This window comes from Periplaneta americana, chromosome 9 (genome assembly GCF_040183065.1).
Source record: "Periplaneta americana isolate PAMFEO1 chromosome 9, P.americana_PAMFEO1_priV1, whole genome shotgun sequence".
NCBI lineage: Eukaryota > Metazoa > Arthropoda > Insecta > Blattodea > Blattidae > Periplaneta > Periplaneta americana.
The window spans coordinates 166570390-166590293 of record NC_091125.1 but is presented as its reverse complement, the minus strand read 5'-3'; the positions used below and the strand labels follow the sequence as shown (position 1 = coordinate 166590293).

The following is a 19904-nucleotide window of genomic DNA, read 5'->3' as shown; positions in this document are numbered from 1 at the left end:
CTCGCTCGCTCACTCACCCACTCGCTCGCTCACTCACCCACTCGCTCGCTCACTCACTCACTCACTCGCTCACTCACTCACCCACTCACTCGCTCACTCACTCATTTATTTATTTATTTACTTATTTATTTATTTACTTATTTAATCTGGCGGAGTTAAGTCTATAAGGCCCTCCCTACCACACTACCAGAATACAAATAGATAAATACAAGAAAAACAAATGCAGAGAGAAGCAAATAAGAAATAGAAATAAAATTACAAATACAAATACAAAATGTACGAGTGCGAGAGTTCAAAAAGAGGCTAATAAAAACATGTATATATAGCTACAACTACAAGGTAAGATCAGAATTGGCACAAGAAGTACTAATACAATAATTATATTGACTATCTAATACAGGCCTGCAGAGCTCGCAAGGAGGGGAACTATGACGTCAGCCTCACTCCACTTCTATTGGGGATGATCGACTTCCGCCCCGAGAATGAATGTTGATGCAGCCTAGCGTAACTATAGTCCCGACGCTGCTATTTCCGGCGTAACTCCGCCTCTTTGCTTACGTCGTAGAAAGTGAAGGCTCTATAAAGTCTAGGTAGGTAGTATCGTTAGCCATTTTTGTTCTTACGTTCCCGAGCTACCATACGAGGAATCTATTTGCCACACCGGTAAACATTATCATGTCGTAGCTCCTATGATAATAAATCAAACGCTCTGTAATTCAGCAAATAACGTCTTCGTGTGCTTTCTGCGAACGCCAACAAAAGAGCTAAAATGGCGGGCGATTATATTAAGTATTTATCGAGCCTTAAGAAATGAATCAGCGAATCACAAGACGCACACGTTCAAATGTAGCCGACCCGCAACGCGATTGGCTGCCGGAAATTAGAGCGACGGGACTATAGAACGCCGTGACCGCAGAGGTAGAAAAGGTGGGTGGGGTAAAAAAAAGGGGAGGAAAGCAGTCGCTCTCAAGAGCTACAGTTCTGCAGGCCTGATCTAATATATTGCAGCCATTCCAGTTGTTGATGTTACATTCTTACTATTTTCAAACTCTATATATTGAAAATGAAATGACTTTTGTCAACGTTTATTATTAGAATCAATTAGAAGATCAATATCATTTTATACAAAAAACGTTGTTTGAATAAAATGTATAGGGCCTAGTTATTGCAGAAAATAAAGAAAAAATTCCGTCAAGGATGTTACAAGATTTGTGAACTCACTTCACACCTTATTCACAAAGGTGTAAAACTCAGGTCTCTGCCTCAAGCAAGAAGCGATTCATTGTCATAGTGTCCATGTGAAAGCTATGCAAATCTCATGGCATCCAATTAGTTCACAAAAACATAATCTGTAAATATTTTATAGCTGTTTCTTCCATGTCACGGATGTTACACACATTTTGTCACGGATGTTACAGATGAGTTAATGTCCTTCATTTCTCCAGTGTCTGAACAACTGTGACATTTCTAAGTCAAAATATTCACTTGAACTGTAAGACTAAAATTGTTATTAATCTAATCTATTTAAAATAAATGGCAGAAAGAATATAGTACAGAGTAAAAAGCTTCTTGACCCTGGAGCTCTGGAATTAACAGTGTAGACTCTCAAAATATGTTTTCAACCATGGCAGAATTGATGCTCCCTTCGCTTAAGGAGAAGCGAAGCGAGCATCAAGTCGGCCGTGCTTCAACAACAGCTCCTCGAAAAACATACATTAACAGCTGATCTCTCTATGAGTAAGTGCTACAAACTTTAGGGGGGGGGGGGAGTGCCTATTACCTAGCCAAGGCCACTTAGATTCAATGTCCATAAAATTTGTAAAATATTTTAATTTTGAAAATAAAACATTAGAATATTTAAATTTAGATCCTTATCTATATCTTCACTAATAATAACAAAAGACTTTTGTGCGAGATCGTGCGTATTTGCTTGCTTTCCGCAAACAACCAATACGCGGTAAGTGTGAAATACCACATTCAGTATTCCCAACGTAACACACATAACAATTTCCCTCTTCTTACCGCTTAAGCGTCATATTCATTTTACTGCTTTAGGCTATTATTTTTAAAGACGTTCAATATAGTAATAATTATAAATTGGAAACTTACCACTGCCATTTCACCTAAATTGCACTCTTAATTACTGTTTTTAAATATTTGCAAAAATTAAGTAAACTCTACAACACTACAAAAGTTACTGCATTTGTAATGCAAGTAACATCAAGGAAGCCGTGAAAAAATCAACAAGATTCCAGACTCCTCATAGACTGGGGGGGGAAAAAAGACAGACGTATATCACGGCCTGCTGGAGTATAGTAAACACAGAAAACATTTTATAGGAACAATGTTGAAGATAGATATATTTGTTTTCCAATGTTGTCGTCATTGAACAGAAACCAAGATGGAGATTTCATTGCAACTAATTAGAAATTCCTCTTTCAGGTATGTAATAAACGATTTTCGCACAAAATAATGTACGATACACGAGCGGTATGTTTGTTTTCATGTTCTCGGAAATTAAAAAAGCTCAACTACGTTTCGCTTTTTCAATCTTTTCCTCGAACATGAAATCGTCAACATACCGCTCTTCTAACGCATATTACTATTTCATTAGAATTCCCAGTTTGCCTGGAATGACTGATTACTGATTAAGGAAAATGACTAAATATCTATAAATAAATAACTGACTCTGCAAATATCAATAGAAACAAAACAGTAACAATTTCGAAACATCTGAAATAAATTGGAATACTCATTACAGTCTACGCAGTAAGAAAATGTACAATAAGTTTGTTTTTTAATACCGTTAAATTCCGACAGTCTCCGATATCACAAGCGAGATTGTGTACGATAATGTATTATGTGTTGATATGGCTAGTATGCGGCTATTTTGCGTGCGTGTGTAGAGATTGTGATACGATGACAGGCAATTGAAGCGGGAGGCAAGGTAGATAAGTATAGCGGTGTGAAGAACTTGGAAAAAGAGAACAAAATTAATTTTTCGTATTGTTAAATTCTATGTATATATTTGTTTTATTGCCACAGGCTGTATGAAGCATCGCGAAAAAATAATGTAAGATAATTTTCTCGAGAGTTTGTTGGTTTTATGGCTGCCTGAACATTGCCATATTAATGAATTTAAATACTATTATAGTCACAATCATGCCATGGTATGAAAGAAAAATTTCAGAACCTCGAGCGGGAATCGAATCTGCGACTTCCTGTTCTGCGGTCAGGCGCTCTATCACTGAGCTATCGAGTTCGTCTCACGCCAAACGCTTGGAATTATCCTTTCATACTGGCGACTCTGTTATAGAGTACTGTCCATAGCGTCTGATCTAGTCAGCACTGCTTATGGGTTGAAAGGAACTTTTACAAATGTAATCTTCATCTTACGATGCTTGGTGACGTATACACGTCCGTTGATGTGACATTCGATTCCCGCTCGAGGTTGTGAAATTTTTCTTTCATACCATGGCATGATTGTGACTATAATCTATATATATAATTTGAACTGGTAATGGAAATTACGAGAAAAAGGCTGAACGGATTTTAATGAGTGACCCCTCATTTTCATGCCTGGCATCCAAAGTTTTTCGGAAAAGTAGTAGTTTTCAGTGAAATGTCAATTTTCCTACGTAATTTTCCTATTTTACAAAATCCATCTGTTGTCAGTTTTGAGAATTATTTTATTCAATCACGGCAGACTTGATTGAATTTCAGAACAAAACACACACTACAATAAACAATAGGCTATTACGCGAAGGCCATGACCTGCAGGATTGCCGACATACTTAGAGGTCAATTCAGTTTGTTATTAAAAACTGATTCTGCAGTGTATAGTTTTCTGAATACAGCTGTGTATTGGATATTCAAATCTACGAAACTTGAGGTGGTTTGATGACATTATTACCATTAGAAATTAAATATTATTATAGTTAATATCATGATGCATCTATTTTTTCATTAATTGTACATAATATTGATGCTATATTGATGACATGAAAGTGAAACGTTTTGTGGTTATGTAAGTAAATGTAGAGAATATCTTAATTTAGATCTTCATTTCTATTACTGAGTGGCTGCTATATATAACTACAAAACTTAAGTAAGATAATAATATTGTTATTAAAAATCAAATATTTTTATACTTATTAACCCAGTGGGGTTGGGTCATTTTCATATACTTAATAGCGGTGTAGTGTAGATATTGATATGTGTCATTGTCTTCAGTATTGGCTCGAGAGAGCGCAAAAATTACAGTTCTTAAGGAAAGATCAAAAGGTATTACTTACTGATAAAATAAGAGGCCTAGAAAATTTTGTAGTCTCCAGATCATTTCAGCAAGATCTCTTAGTAGGATAAAATGATTTTACGCTCTACATTTCAAGTTCTACATGCAGCAGCTATACGAAAATGCTATTGTTCGAAAGCTTAGCAAACCTGACATTTTTTTAACTTTTGCCTACAATCCACAATGACCTGAAATAGCTATTGCTATCGTCCTGACATTGATACTTGCGTTTTCGCGTTGAAACTCAAAAACTGAAGTTGGATAGGTTCAAGAAAAAGTATTTGGCCTAAAAAATCCATCCAGAGGGAGTATGTTTCATTATTATGGAAGCAAATAACTATGAAAAAGACAAGTAGCCTATTCTTCATTGAAAATAAATCTGAAAAATTTTTATTTGAACGTCTAACGAACTTAGTTTGCAGCATTTGCTGCACAAGCCACTAGTAGTATTTAAATTCATTAATATGTCACATCAACGGACGTGTATACGTCACCAAACATCGTAAGATGAAGATTACAATTGCCATATTATGTTGTTGGTTGAAATGTCACTGCTTAACAGTAGAGGAGAGTGCATTCTTTCAAGCGGTGTAATTGGTTAACTCTTTGTGGTATTTCCCGTTTAAAGCATAATATTTGAAGAACAAGATGTGTGTTGTAATAGCTTTCTTCGTTTGTTTATACCAGCGTTTTTCAACTTTTCTCAACAAGCGGGATACTAAATTTGTAATTGAAAATCCTGCGACACACTCGTATAATCTAGGAAGGAGGGAATTTTTTTCCATAAAAACAATTAAAAACGATATCTTTTAAGGTTGATCCATAGTGACACTTACGGCAGAAAAGTCCGCAATTCGGATTTTCCTCTGGTTTCTTCCGTTTCCCCACATTAGGCATTACATTATTCCGTGAACATTTCTCCATTTCATCATCATTCCACAGCATTCCTCTAACGTCGGCAAGGAGGGGTGCTGACCTAGGGACGAATGGGGTTCTTTGCTAGATACCTGGGTACGCAGCGAACCTTAGTGTAGTCAGCCAGTGTGAGTTGGGATTGCGCCTAGCTTGAAGGTGAGTGCAATAAACCTAGTAAGATCAAAGTGATGGGTTGTAGTGCCCCTTCCCTAAATTCAATTCAATTCAATTCAATTCGATTCAATTCAATTCAAATCGAATCGATTCGATTCAATTCAATTCCATTCAATTCAATTCAAATCGATTCGATTCGATTCAATTCGATTCGATTCGATTCAATTCAATTCAATTCAATTCAAATCGATTCGATTCGATTCAATTCGATTCAATTCGATTCAATTCTATTCAATTCGATTCAATTCAATTCAAATCAATTCAATTCAATTCAAATCGATTCGATTCAATTCAATTCAATTCGATTCGATTCAATTCAATTCAAATCGATTCGATTCGATTCAATTCGGTTCAATTCAATTCAATTCCATTCAATTCAATTCAATTCAATTCCATTCAATTCAATTCAATTCCATTCAATTCAATTCAAGGTTGGACGATATTCTAACGTGGGAACGCGGCTGTACGTCAGTCATTCAATTTAATTCAATTCGATTCAATTCAATTCAAATCAATTCGATTCAATTCAATTCAATTCAATTCAAATCGATTCGATTCAATTCCATTCAATTCAATTCAATTCCATTCGAATCAATTCAATTCAATTCAATTCCATTCAATTCAATTCAAGGTTGGACGATATTCTAACGTGGGAACGCGGCTATACGTCAGTCATTCTCTTCTGTGCCACTCGCACGCACCAATTTTTGTTTACGAAAATCATTACTACTTTTTTTTTTCACGCGGCACACTGGTTGAAAATAGTTGATTTATATCTTCAAACCTCCATACAACGAAAACAGATGTATAGTCTGGGTCAGCTTACTTCATACCCCAAGGGTGAAACCTAACCATTTTTCCCCCCATTACTACATATGCTAGTGGATTGTGGTGATTTTCTAGTTTGCAGGTTGAATTTTCTTTTGCCAACTTCGTTTCGAATTTCCATACCCGATTAATACTAGAAATGGTAGTGATTTTGTAACTGGTATGTTGGCATCTGAGACAAATATCGACAATATTTGTCGGTACTGGAGTTCCATGAAATTGAAATTGTACTAGATTTCTGAGCCTTTTACTGGAAGCTAATGAAATTTGAACATACTAATAATTAATTAATATCAGTATTAATATTAATACAAAATAGTTATTTTATGTGCTGAGTTGTGGTTATAATTCAAGACTATAATCAGATAAGTTTTCGGAGTTAGTACTAATAATTTCATGTGGTCAAACAAAATACATTTTTAGGTTAGGTTTCGTGAGTCAACTGTTTAGTCAAACCGATGAATTTCGTAATACCAGACAAAATACTTGACATGTTGATCCCTTTCTCGTATAGTTTGCCTATGAAAACATGTTACAAATTATTGTATTATTTAGAATAATCTTCCAACATAAAGTACGGTAAGTGAATAAGTAATTTAGTACGAAGGACTGTGTGATATCAGGTAACATTTGGCAACACTGACAAGTCGCCAAAATTTGCTGTTTGGGAACTGTTCTAATGTGACCCTCACTATAAGTATAAACCCTGTTTTAACAATAAATTTCTTTTGTCCCGACGTATTTTTTATACTTTCAGTATGTTCTAGCCATCGTTACAATGATGGTTAAATTTTGGAGAAACTCCGATGGAACGATAAAAACAGGTTTTTTTTAGGTAGTTTCGGTTACATTAGGATTTACCTCTAATTGAAGTTCTTGCTGATACATCTATTATCAGGCAGTACATCTCACTTGATGTGTGTCAGAGGAAGAACAATTGTTGCATAGATCTCAAGTCAGATTAGTGTTATGTGCTATTAATCAGCGATGCATGCAATAGAGGGGAAAGGTGCTGGACATACTACCAATTATCTCTTGACTTAGTTGTCTCATTAGTGATGCCTTATAGATTGAACTAAGACTGAATTTGGTACAGTGTGTAGTTAAGACTATTTACAGTTAGTTTGAAGTTATATCAAGTTATGAAGAAACTGTAGGCCTACGCTCAAAACGTAGAAAAGTTTGGAAATTGCCTTTTTAGAGATATCGCAATATTATTACTTCAAAATGAAGGAGAACGCAATAGATTTAGGCAAGAAGAAGTTTAGTAGATTTGTGATATTGGACCAGATTTGCTGTAAGATTCTGTTGATACTCAAGGAGGTCCTTACTAGTTAAATAATAAAAGTGATAAAATGGATGCCTTACAATCTAATATAAATAAAAGTATTTTAGATTCCTTGAACTTTCTAAGGTAATAGGCCTAGTAATTCCAACATTAATCAGATTGAAGTGTTGCAAACTTACCCAGTCTTGGCGAAGTTGGTGAAGAAGTTGAGGACTGCCTCAGCCACTCCCATGTCCTGCCGACTGTAGTTTTGCGGGAAGAAAGGTTGTCCACCGACCAGCGGCAGGCCCAGAATATACGTCACGTCCTCCCCTCGCACGCTACCCAGCCTCTGGATCAAAATTAACCAAACTTCGGGATTCAGTCGAGGTAGGACAATACATAGCATAAAAATCGTGGGTAGATAACGGTAACATTGAAAAATGACACCTCGTTCTTTGAATCGCATAATCTACTCTTTCAGATGTGCAAGGAAGCATCAAAACATTGTTAATGCATGGATTTTTGGCATAATCTCGTTCTGTGAATTGGATAATATACTTTTTTTCAGATGTGCAAGGAAGTATCAAAACATTGTTAATGCATGGATTTTTGGCATAATCTCGTTCTTTGAACTGGATAATCTACTCTTTCGGATGTGCAAGGAAGTATCAAAACATTGTTAATGCATGGATTTTTGGCATAATCTCGTTCTTTGAATTGGATAATCTACTCTTTCAGATGTACAAGGAAATATCAAAACATTGTTAATGCATGGATTTTTGGCATAATCTCGTTCTTTGAATTGGATAATCTACTCTTTCAGATGTGCGAGGAAGGATCAAGACATTGTTAATGCATGGATTTTTGGCATAATCTCGTTCTTTGAATTGTATAATCTACTTTTACAGATGTGCAAGGAATTATCAAAACAATGTTAATGCATGGATTTTTGGCATAATCTCGTTCTTTGAATTTGATAATCTACTCTTTCAGATATGCAAGGAATGATCAAGACATTGTTAATGCATGGTTTTTGGCATAATCTCATTCTTTGAATTGGATAATCTACTCTTTCAGATGTACAAAGAAGGATCAATACATTGTTAATGCACGGATTTTTGGCATCTTCTTATCGTCTTTTTAATCAAGCCAGTGAAGAGGGTAGGTATCAGATACATATTGTAGGAAGCAAAGATATTTATATCCTCTACTTTCTAAGGAAACAAAAGGTAAAAGGAAAACATATACTAGATAATGGATACTGTTACTTTCATGAAATTACGTAGCCGAACTTCATTTGTGTTAATTATTTTCTTTGGCAATTTAGTTTCATTTTCACACTCACTTTTATCGAATTAATATAATTATTTCTGAAACCGCAGTCTCGGAATAATATTAATATGGCAACAGAACAAGTTCAATAAAATTACGGAAAACTACCAGCACATCGTTCACAGTACATGCCGATCTATTTAAATTATGACTTAGAAATTACTAATCAGCTTATACCGGAGTGTGCGTAATATCGTTAGTGACGCCTTCAATACTCAGACCTTAATGCAGGTATCGATAGTGGCCAAAATGGCGGTCCAAGCATGATTTATTTTAGTTGGCAGAGTTAAGGCCGTAAGGCCTTCTCTTCCACTCAACCAGCAAAAAGTGTATATATATATATATGCATGAACTTAAAAAAAATTCAACAATTTGATTTAGATGAGAGTTACATGTATACAAGAGTTATTTACGAATTAAACAACAAAATACTATGAACTAGCCTACGTCGTGAAATGGGCCATTCGTGTTGTGTACCGGGTTGTAATTCTGATAGTGGATCTGTGTCTCATATTTTAGCGTTTAAGTTCCCGAAAAATACAACTTTACGCGACAAATGGTTTAGGTGCATAATCGTGACAATTTCCAAGTTACGGAAATTACACTTTGTTGTTGTTTAGTCAACTGTCCGAAGACAGGTCTGAACCTCACAAATGATATCAACAAGACGCCAATTATGAGGCAACTAAGCCAGGAGATAATGTGGTAGGGTGGCCGGTTCCTATCCTCCTAAAATGACAGTTTTACACATAAAACATTTTGAACCTAAATTAGCTATTAGGGAAGATATTTTTCCTATAGAAAATGGTGATGCTTTTCGTATTCCTCGGGAAATTTCGAATCTTACCTATCATGCCTAAACAACCATATTTCCTAACTAACCTTCATACCGTACTGTCAGTCATTTTAGCGCCCAGAAATAATCCAAATCAACGGAAAGGGAAACGGATGGAGAGAGAAGAAAAATTGTGTCATGGAATGGTGTAAAAGGGACATTATTAGCACTTTTGATCAGTTTCAAAGTGATGTACAGGAAATAAGTATGGCTTCATTAATGATTTTTGTTTTAATGACATTAATGACTATGTTATTTCCTTGAATATGAAAGATGACAGTGTCGAAGAAATTCCGTCATTAATAACTATACAAAGGTGTTGAACGGGGGAAAGCCATTTCAAATCAATTATCAATTATCAAAAAAAGTAAAAAGAAGTCATGAAGAATTAGGCCTAAGTCTAAAAATGACAAAACATAAATAATTGAAATTCAGGAGGAATTAGGCCAAGGACGCTAGGTTGTCAACATCCACCTATTAAAAACATAAAATATATACTGATTTTTATTACTATTATTATTATTATTATTATTATTATTATTATTATTATTATTATTATTATTACTTACTTACTTACTTACTGGCTTTTAAGGAACCCGGAGGTTCATTGCCGTCCTCACTTAAGCCCGCCATTGGTCCCTATCCTCAGCAAGATTAATCCAGTCTCTATCATCATATCCCACCTCCCTCAAATCCATTTTAATATTATCTTCCCATCTACGTCTCGGCCTCCCCAAAGGTCTTTTTCCCTGCGGCTTCCCAACTAACACTCTATATGGATTTCTGGACTCGCCCATACGTGCTACATGCCTTGCCCATCTCAAACGTCTAGATTTAATGTTCCTAATTATGTCAGGTGAAGAATACAATGCGTGCAGTTCTGCGTTGTGTAACTTTCTCCATTCTCCTGTAACTTCATTTCTCTTAGCCCCAAATATTTTCCTAAGCACCTTATTCTCAAACACCCTTAACCTATGTTCCTCTCTCGAAGTGAGAGTCCAAGTTTCACAACCATAAAGAACAACCGGCAATATAACTGTTATTATTATTATTATTATTAGTAGTAGTAGTAGTAGTAGTAGTAGTAGCAGTGGTACCGTAGTAATAGCAGTAGCAGTAGTTGTGTGAGCAGTAGGCCAAATATTGGCTCACCTTGTTTAATTGTGTTATTGATTTGGAGTATGTGTTATCCTTTTGTATACCCAATAACTATTAATGAACATGTGCATTTATTGCAGAAACTTATACGTAGTCCAGGGTATGATTTTCAACATATTGAAAACTATTTTCAGGCTGCGTTTGCACTGTAAAATTCATAACATTACAGCAATGTGTTTCTACTCGTACCGTACTTATCTTATTGTCTCAGCTTTGAAACTGAACGTAACATTGCCCATAAATTAACGCTGGACGTTTATTCAAGACAAAATTTAGTAATTCAACTTAATAAATACGAAAAATATAACTATTTTCATATAAGGATATAGCGGAACCGTCTATAGGAACGACCACTCTTATAAATTGAGGGAAAGAAGACAGAGGACGGACACCGGAAAGTTTTCTTTTCTCAATTGTACTATCAGGGACTGGAATGCTTTACCTGGAGACTTACTAAAGGCTTTACCAACAACCAAAAATGTATTTAAAAATAGGCTTAAGGACTTTACTAATAGACGATAATTATACACAGTATTTAAAGGGTGTAATTGATATTTCGTTATTGAAGTGTTATATCAGTGAAGAATTATGTTGTGTCAGTGAAGTGTGTTGTGTGAGTGAAGTGTGTTGAGTAAGTGAAACGTGTTGCTGTCAGTGAAGCTTTATAGTTTATAGTGGCAGTGCAAAGTATTTGAACAGTGAAATGTTTTTGAAGTGTTAGTGAAATCAGGATAGAATCAGTGAAATGTGTCGTAGTTCCAGTGCAGTGAGTGAGTTGACAGCGAAATGAGTTTAGTGTTGAAAGGTACTTGTGCAGATATGAACATATCATACTCGTGGGTTTTAGTTCGAACATGGGTTTAAGGTACAAATTAGATTTACTTTAAATGTTATTTTAACTGATCGTGCTTCATTTAATTTAGGATGTTCTCTGTTATTATTATTAATATTATTATTATTATTATTAATATTAATTATTGTTAGTATTAATTATTAGTATTATTATTAATTGTATTTTTTATTAATTGTGTTTATTATTGTCTTTATTTAAGTGTAATTAGCTACCATTGCCACCGGGTATATACCCATTGCAGTGTGAATAAATACATACATACATACATACATACATACATACATACATACATACATACATACATATTATATGGAAACGGTTGGACCGCAGCGGCGGCCATCTTTGTTTCTGTATTGTGGTCTGAGTATTGGAGACTGTCTTGGCGGAAGGAATCATTTATGCTATTTTCCAAACAACATTTTGTCTCACAGTTTCCATTGGCTTCATTTTTGTAGATCGCTTGTCCTTCAAAAATTTTACCCGTTCGCATACTGCAAGGAACGGCTTTTCACCAGATCTTGAGAAAGGTTGTCTTGATTAGCACTTAACGGGGCTCTGTCCAGTCCAGCTTGAGTCGAAATTGAACCCCGACTCTGCCATGATATCAAATTTAAAGCTCTCATTGTTCCTTGGTGTGATAGGAGATTAATTCCACCTATGATCGTCGACCCGGCTTCGATCCTCGGGGTAGTGGGTGATTGGTATTGGCGCTTGTTAATTGTTGCCAGGTGTCAGATGGCCACCCCACACACGTCTTTGTTTATGCAGCCATTATGTCCATGTGTACATGATTCGATTAGCTCTGTCTGCATGTCTGATAGACAAACTGGGCTCCAATCACTAGAGTAAACATTTTTACTAGATTGTAACATAACCAACCGGCGTCGGCTTAATTGTGAGAGCGTCGATATGATACGCCGGAGGCAACAAGTTGAGATACCGGCGAATACAACTGAAATTTGTGATGGACAAAGTGCCAGGGTAGATTTTCTCGAGATACTCCAGTTCTTCCAAACGTCTTGCATTGACTTCTCCATTTTAATTCACGCATTTACCCTTACATTTGTGATTTGTGACAATTGTGACAAATGAAACAGTCCAAAAATGAGTTTCATGTTCTTTAGTCTTAGTTTTTGAAGTAAATGGCTACTTATAGTTAATTTCTTATTCCCCTGCATACATCGAACGCATTTTCACAAAATGTTAAATATAATAAAAGTAAATTAAACAAAGAATGCTGCATTAGTAAGAAGCGACCTAGTAGGAGCAGTAGCGCTGGTAGTAAAAGTTGTAGAAGTAGCTAGTAGTGTAACATTAGCATTAGTACTAGTAGCAGTAGTAGCGGTAGTAGTAGTGGTGGTAGCACTAGTAACAGTAGTAGTAATGATTGTAGGAGTAGTAGTACTAGTGGCAGTGTCCGTAGCATTATTATTAGTGGTGGCAGTAGTGACAAGTGTTGACAGTAGTAGAAGTAATATTGGTGGGAGTAGCAACAAGCCGATGGCTTAGAACCAGATTGTGTTCACTTTACTATTATTTTAAAGGAGAGCTATTTTAAGCTCCTGACATTCAAAGCTTCATGAAACAATTTGGAATAGCTTCATAGCAACCTTATGTAGAGGAATATTTACAATTTTGTTCGATTCATATATGCAGACAACTGGAACACAATGAAACACAGATTTACTTCTTATAAAAAGTTGGACTTAGAACAGTCTGGTTTTCAGCCATCGAAGTGTTGACAGTAGTAGCAGCAATAGTGGTGGTAGTAGCAAGAAGTGTTGACAGTAGTACCAGTAATAGTGGTGACAGTAGCAACAAGTGTTGACAGTAGTAGCAGTAATAGTAGTGGCAGTAGCAACAAGTGTTGACAGTGGTAACAATAATAGTAACAGTGTTGACAGTAGTAGTAGCAATAGTGGAGGCAGTAGTAACAAGTGCTGACAGTAGTAGCAGTAATAGTAGTGGCAGTAGTAACAAGTGTTGACAGTAGTAGCAGTAATAGTGTTGGCAGTAGCAACAAGTGTTCACAGTAGTAGCAGTAATAGTGGCGGCAGTAGCAACAAGTGTTGACAGTAGTAACAATAATAGTAACAGTGTTGACAGTAGTAGTAGCAATAGTGGAGGCAGTAGTAACAAGTGCTGACAGTAGTAGCAGTAATAGTAGTGGGAGTAGTAACAAGTGTTGACAGTAGTAGCAGTAATAGTGTTGGCAGTAGCAACAAGTGTTCACAGTAGTAGCAGTAATAGTGGCGGCAGTAGCAACAAGTGTTGACAGAAGTAACAATAATAGTAACAGTGTTGACAGTAGTAGTAGCAATAGTGGAGGCAGTAGTAACAAGTGCTGACAGTAGTAGCAGTAATAGTAGTGGCAGTAGTAACAAGTGCTGACAGTAGTAGCAGTAATAGTAGTGGCAGTAGTAACAAGTGCTGACAGTAGTAGCAGTAATAGTAGTGGCAGTAGTAACAAGTGTTGACAGTAGTAGCAGTAATAGTGGCGGCAGTAGCAACAAGTGTTGACAGTAGTAACAATAATAGTAACAGTGTTGACAGTAGTAGTAGCAATAGTGGAGGCAGTAGTAACAAGTGCTGACAGTAGTAGCAGTAATAGTAGTGGCAGTAGTAACAAGTGTTGACAGTAGTAGCAGTAATAGTGTTGGCAGTAGCAACAAGTGTTCACAGTAGTAGCAGTAATAGTGGCGGCAGTAGCAACAAGTGTTGACAGAAGTAACAATAATAGTAACAGTGTTGACAGTAGTAGTAGCAATAGTGGAGGCAGTAGTAACAAGTGCTGACAGTAGTAGCAGTAATAGTAGTGGCAGTAGTAACAAATGCTGACAGTAGTAGCAGTAATAGTAGTGGCAGTAGTAACAAGTGCTGACAGTAGTAGCAGTAATAGTAGTGGCAGTAGTAACAAGTGTTGACAGTAGGAGCAGTAATAGTGGCGGCAGTAGCAACAAGTGTTGACAGAAGTAACAATAATAGTAACAGTGTTGACAGTAGTAGTAGCAATAGTGGAGGCAGTAGTAACAAGCGCTGACAGTAGTAGCAGTAATAATAGTGGCAGTAGTAACAAGTGTTGACAGTAGTAGCAGTAATAGTGGCGGCAGTAGCAACAAGTGTTGACAGAAGTAACAATAATAGTAACAGTGTTGACAGTAGCAGTAGCAATAGTGGAGGCAGTAGTAACAAGCGCTGACAGTAGTAGCAGTAATAATAGTGGCAGTAGTAACAAGTGTTGACAGTAGTAGCAGTAATAGTGGCGGCAGTAGCAACAAGTGTTGACAGAAGTAACAATAATAGTAACAGTGTTGACAGTAGTAGTAGCAATAGTGGAGGCAGTAGTAACAAGCGCTGACAGTAGTAGCAGTAATAATAGTGGCAGTAGTAACAAGTGTTGACAGTAGTAGCAGTAATAGTGGTGGCAGTAGCAACAAGTGTTGACAGTAGTAGCAGTAATAGTGGTGGCAGTAGCAACAAGTGTTGACAGTAGTAACAATAATAGTAACAGTGTTGACAGTAGTAACAATAATAGTAACAGTGTTGACAGTAGTAGTAGCAATAGTGGAGGCAGTAGTAACAAGTGCTGACAGTAGTAGCAGTAATAGTAGTGGGAGTAGTAACAAGTGTTGACAGTAGTAGTAGCAATAGTGGTGGCAGTAGCAACAAGTGTTGACAGTAGTAGCAGTAATAGTGATAGCAGTAGCAACAAGTGTTGACAGTAGTAGCAGTAATTGTGGTAGCAGTAGTAACAAATGCTGACAGTAGTAGTAGTAATAGTGGTGGCAGTGGCAACAAGTGTTGACAGTAGTAGCAGTAATAGTGGTGGCAGTAGTAACAAGTAAGTGTTAACAGTAGTAACAGTAATAGTGGTGACAGTAGTAACAAATGCAGTAATAGTGGTGGCAGTAGCAACAAGTAAGTGTTAACAGTAGTAACAGTAATAGTGGTGACAGTAGTAACAAATGCAGTAATAGTGGTGGCAGTAGTAACAAGTAAGTGTTAACAGTAGTAACAGTAATAGTGGTGGCAGTAGCAACAAGTGTGGGCAATAGTAGCAGTAATAGTGATGGCTAAGGCTCGGAAGTTGAAGGCCTAAAAGTCAGTATTGCAACGTGGTATAGTTCAAGCTAAGCAAACATTCCCTCTATCTCAGGTAGAATCCTCGTTATCACTAGGTACTTTGTTACGCCTGGTGAACATTGACTCCGAAATCTATTCACAATTTTTCGACAATAAACGTAAACAAAAGGAAGATTACAGTACCCTCCCCACAGATAACAAAGAAGTAAACCAGACGCTTATCTTACATATTGTAACACACAACTAATCAACACATGATATTCCTAATGAAAAGAATTGTTTCTTGTGTAAACCGCGCCACAGATTTTGTTACCTATGGGAAGGTTACTGTAGTCTTCCTTTTGTTTACGTTTGTTGTCGAAAAATTGTGAATAGATTTCGGAGTCAATGTTCACCAGGCGTAACAAAGTACCTAGTGATAACGAGGATTCTACCTGAGATAGAGGGAATGTTTGCTTAGCTTGAACTATACTACGTTGCAATACTAACTTTTAGGTCTTCAACTTCCGAGCCTTACTGGTGGCAGTAGCAACAAGTATTGACAGTAGTAGCAGCTATAGTAGTGACAGTAGCAACAACTGTTGACAGCAGTAGCAGTAATAGTGATGGCAGTAGCAACAAATGCTGACAGAAGTAGCAGTAATAGTGGTGCCAATACAGACGTGGACAAATTATTAACAAAATTGACGATTTTTATGATATTTTGTTTACAAAATTTGACTTTTCAATTTAGACCACAGTTGACAATTTTGGATATTTCCATCATTACAGTAGAGAGAAATATGCAGAAATGTCAACTGTAGTTTAAATTGAGGAGTCAAGTTTTGTAAAAATATATAATACTTAAAAATCTTCAATTTTTCTAATAATTTGTAAATTAGCAAAAATGTCATCTGCATTGAAGAGTCAAATTTTGTAAAAATATAAAGCAAAAATCTTCAGTTTTGCTAATAATTTGGAAATATCCAAAATGTCAGCTGTAGTCCAAATTGAAGAATCGAATTTTGTAAAAATATACAATAAAAATCTTCAGTTTTGCTAATAATTTGTAAATACGCGAAAATATCAAATGTAGTCCAAATTGAGGAGTTAAATTTTGAAAAATATGCAACACAAATCTTCAATTTTGCTAATAATTTGGAAATACACAAAAATGTCAACTGTAGTCTAAATAGAAGAATCATGTTTTGTAAAAATATGTAATAAAAATCTTCAATTTTGCTAATAATTTGGAAATACGCGAAAATATCAAATGTAGTCCAAATTGAGGAGTTAAATTTTGAAAAATATGCAACACAAATCTTCAATTTTGCTAATAATTTGGAAATACACAAAAATGTCAACTGTAGTCTAAATAGAAGAATCATGTTTTGTAAAAATATGTAATAAAAATGTTCAATTTTGCTAATAAGTTGGAAATACACAAAAATGTCAACTGTAGTCATAGAAGAATCATATTTTGTAAAAATATGTAATAAAAATGTTCAATTTTGCTAATAAGTTGGAAATACACAAAAATGTCAACTGTAGTCTAAATAGAAGAATCATGTTTTGTAAAAATATGTAATAAAAATGTTCAATTTTGCTAATAAGTTGGAAATACACAAAAATGTCAACTGTAGTCTAAATAGAAGAATCATATTTTGTAAAAATATGTAATAAAAATGTTCAATTTTGCTAATAATTTGGAAATACACAAAAATGTCAACTGTAGTCTAAATAGAAGAATCATATTTTGTAAAAATATGTAATAAAAATCTTCAATTTTGCTAATAATTTGGAAATACACAAAAATGTCAATTGTAGTCTAAATAGAAGAATCATGTTTTGTAAAAATATGTAATAAAAATGTTCAATTTTGCTAATAATTTGGAAATACACAAAAATGTCAACTGTAGTCTAAATAGAAGAATCATGTTTTGTAAAAATATGTAATAAAAATGTTCAATTTTGCTAATAATTTGGAAATACACAAAAATGTCAACTGTAGTCTAAATAGAAGAATCATGTTTTGTAAAAATATGTAATAAAAATGTTCAATTTTGCTAATAATTTGGAAATACACAAAAATGTCAACTGTAGTCTAAATAGAAGAATCATGTTTTGTAAAAATATGTAATAAAAATGTTCAATTTTGCTAATAATTTGGAAATACACAAAAATGTCAACTGTAGTCTAAATAGAAGAATCATATTTTGTAAAAATATATAATAAAAATGTTCAATTTTGCTAATAATTTGGAAATACACAAAAATGTCAACTGTAGTCTAAATAGAAGAATCATATTTTGTAAAAATATATAATAAAAATGTTCAATTTTGCTAATAATTTGGAAATACACAAAAATGTCAACTGTAGTCTAAATAGAAGAATCATGTTTTGTAAAAATATGTAATAAAAATGTTCAATTTTGCTAATAATTTGGAAATACACAAAAATGTCAACTGTAGTCTAAATAGAAGAATCATGTTTTGTAAAAATATGTAATAAAAATGTTCAATTTTGCTAATAATTTGGAAATACACAAAAATGTCAACTGTAGTCTAAATAGAAGAATCATATTTTGTAAAAATATGCAATAAAAATGTTCAATTTTGCTAATAATTTGGAAATACACAAAAATGTCAACTGTAGTCTAAATAGAAGAATCATATTTTGTAAAAATATGTAATAAAAATGTTCAATTTTGCTAATAATTTGGAAATACACAAAAATGTCAACTGTAGTCTAAATAGAAGAATCATATTTTGTTAAAATATGTAATAAAAATGTTCAATTTTGCTAATAATTTGGAAATACACAAAAATGTCAACTGTAGTCTAAATAAAAGAATCATATTTTGTTAAAATATGTAATAAAAATGTTCAATTTTGCTAATAATTTGTCCACGTCTGTAGTAACAAATTCTGGCAGTAGTATCAGTAACGAAACGGGGAAATTACGTAACAGTTACTCACTTAGCGGAGCCCATTTTCTTTAAGCTATTTGAAACAGTTTTATAATATTACGTGGACGTCCAATTCCGAACAACAAATGTTTTCAGGAAACAGCTAAGACTGGTCAGCCACTAGCCTTTACAGATGTTGGGTCAGCAGAAACGGGTGGGGGAAACCGGAATACGACATAACTACTCGGACGGACAGTAGCAGCACTAGAAAGCGTTCTGCGTTGTAGTGTCGTGGTATAAAGCAGCCATGTCAATCGGTACTCGCTGTAGGAATTTGCTCGGTCTAGCCAGAAGTTGCTGAAGGTACAGACGTCGCTTCCCCTCTTGCGACTCTGGTGCAGCAAGGGTCTTGTATAGTATGGGTGAGTACACCACAAATATTTGGAGCTGTAGACTTGCTGCTTCATTTGAAATTCGCACGTTTACCTTCTTTATTTTTCATCCGATAACTATGGTCTTCGTCTTGTTTGCAATAAATTGTCTTCATTCCATACTACTCACATCTGTAATTTAACTCCAGTAGCATATCTCTTAGTATCGTCTCCTCTTCTAACAACGAGCAAATCTTACGAACTTTATTTTTCTTCCTCATAATATCATCCCTCCCATGTTCTGAAAACAGTTTCGAATTCCTATACTTGCTCACTTATTGGCTTTTAAGGAACCCGGAGGTTCATTGCCGCCCTCACATAAGCCCGCCAGAGCAAGATTAATCCAGTCTCTATAAGCATATCCCACCTCCCTCAAATCCATTTTAATATTATCTTCCCATCTACGTCTCGGCCTCCCCAAAGGTCTTTTTCTCTCCAGCCTCCCAACTAACACTCTATATGCATTTCTGGATTCGCCCCTACGTGCTACATGCCCTGCCCATCTCAAACGTCTGGATTTAATGTTCCTAATTAAGTCAGGTGAAGAATACAAACCGTGCAGTTCTGCGTTGTGTAACTTTCTCCATTCTCCTGTAACTTCATCCCTCTTAGCCCCAAATATTTTCCTAAGACCCTTATTGTCAAACACCCTTAATCTCTGTTCCTCTCTCAAAGTGAGAGTCCAAGTTTCACAAACATACAGAACAACCGGTAAATAACTGTTTTATAAGTTCTAACTTTCAAATTTTTTGACAGCAGACTAGATGACAAAAGCTTGTCAACTGAATAATAACAGGCATTTCCCATATTTATTCTGCGTTTAATTTCCTCCCGAGTGTCATTC

At 35.2% G+C, this 19904-nt stretch overlaps 1 protein-coding gene across 1 annotated transcript in view; it reads right to left on the bottom strand.

The window, feature by feature from the left end:
- Positions 1–19904, bottom strand: part of LOC138706707 (neuroligin-4, X-linked-like) — a 638906-nt gene that overhangs the window by 164228 nt on the left and 454774 nt on the right. Inside the window, exon 5 of the mRNA XM_069836308.1 lies at positions 7679–7830. Coding sequence (XP_069692409.1) covers positions 7679–7830 — 152 coding nt within the window. The remainder of the gene's footprint in view (positions 1–7678; positions 7831–19904) is intronic.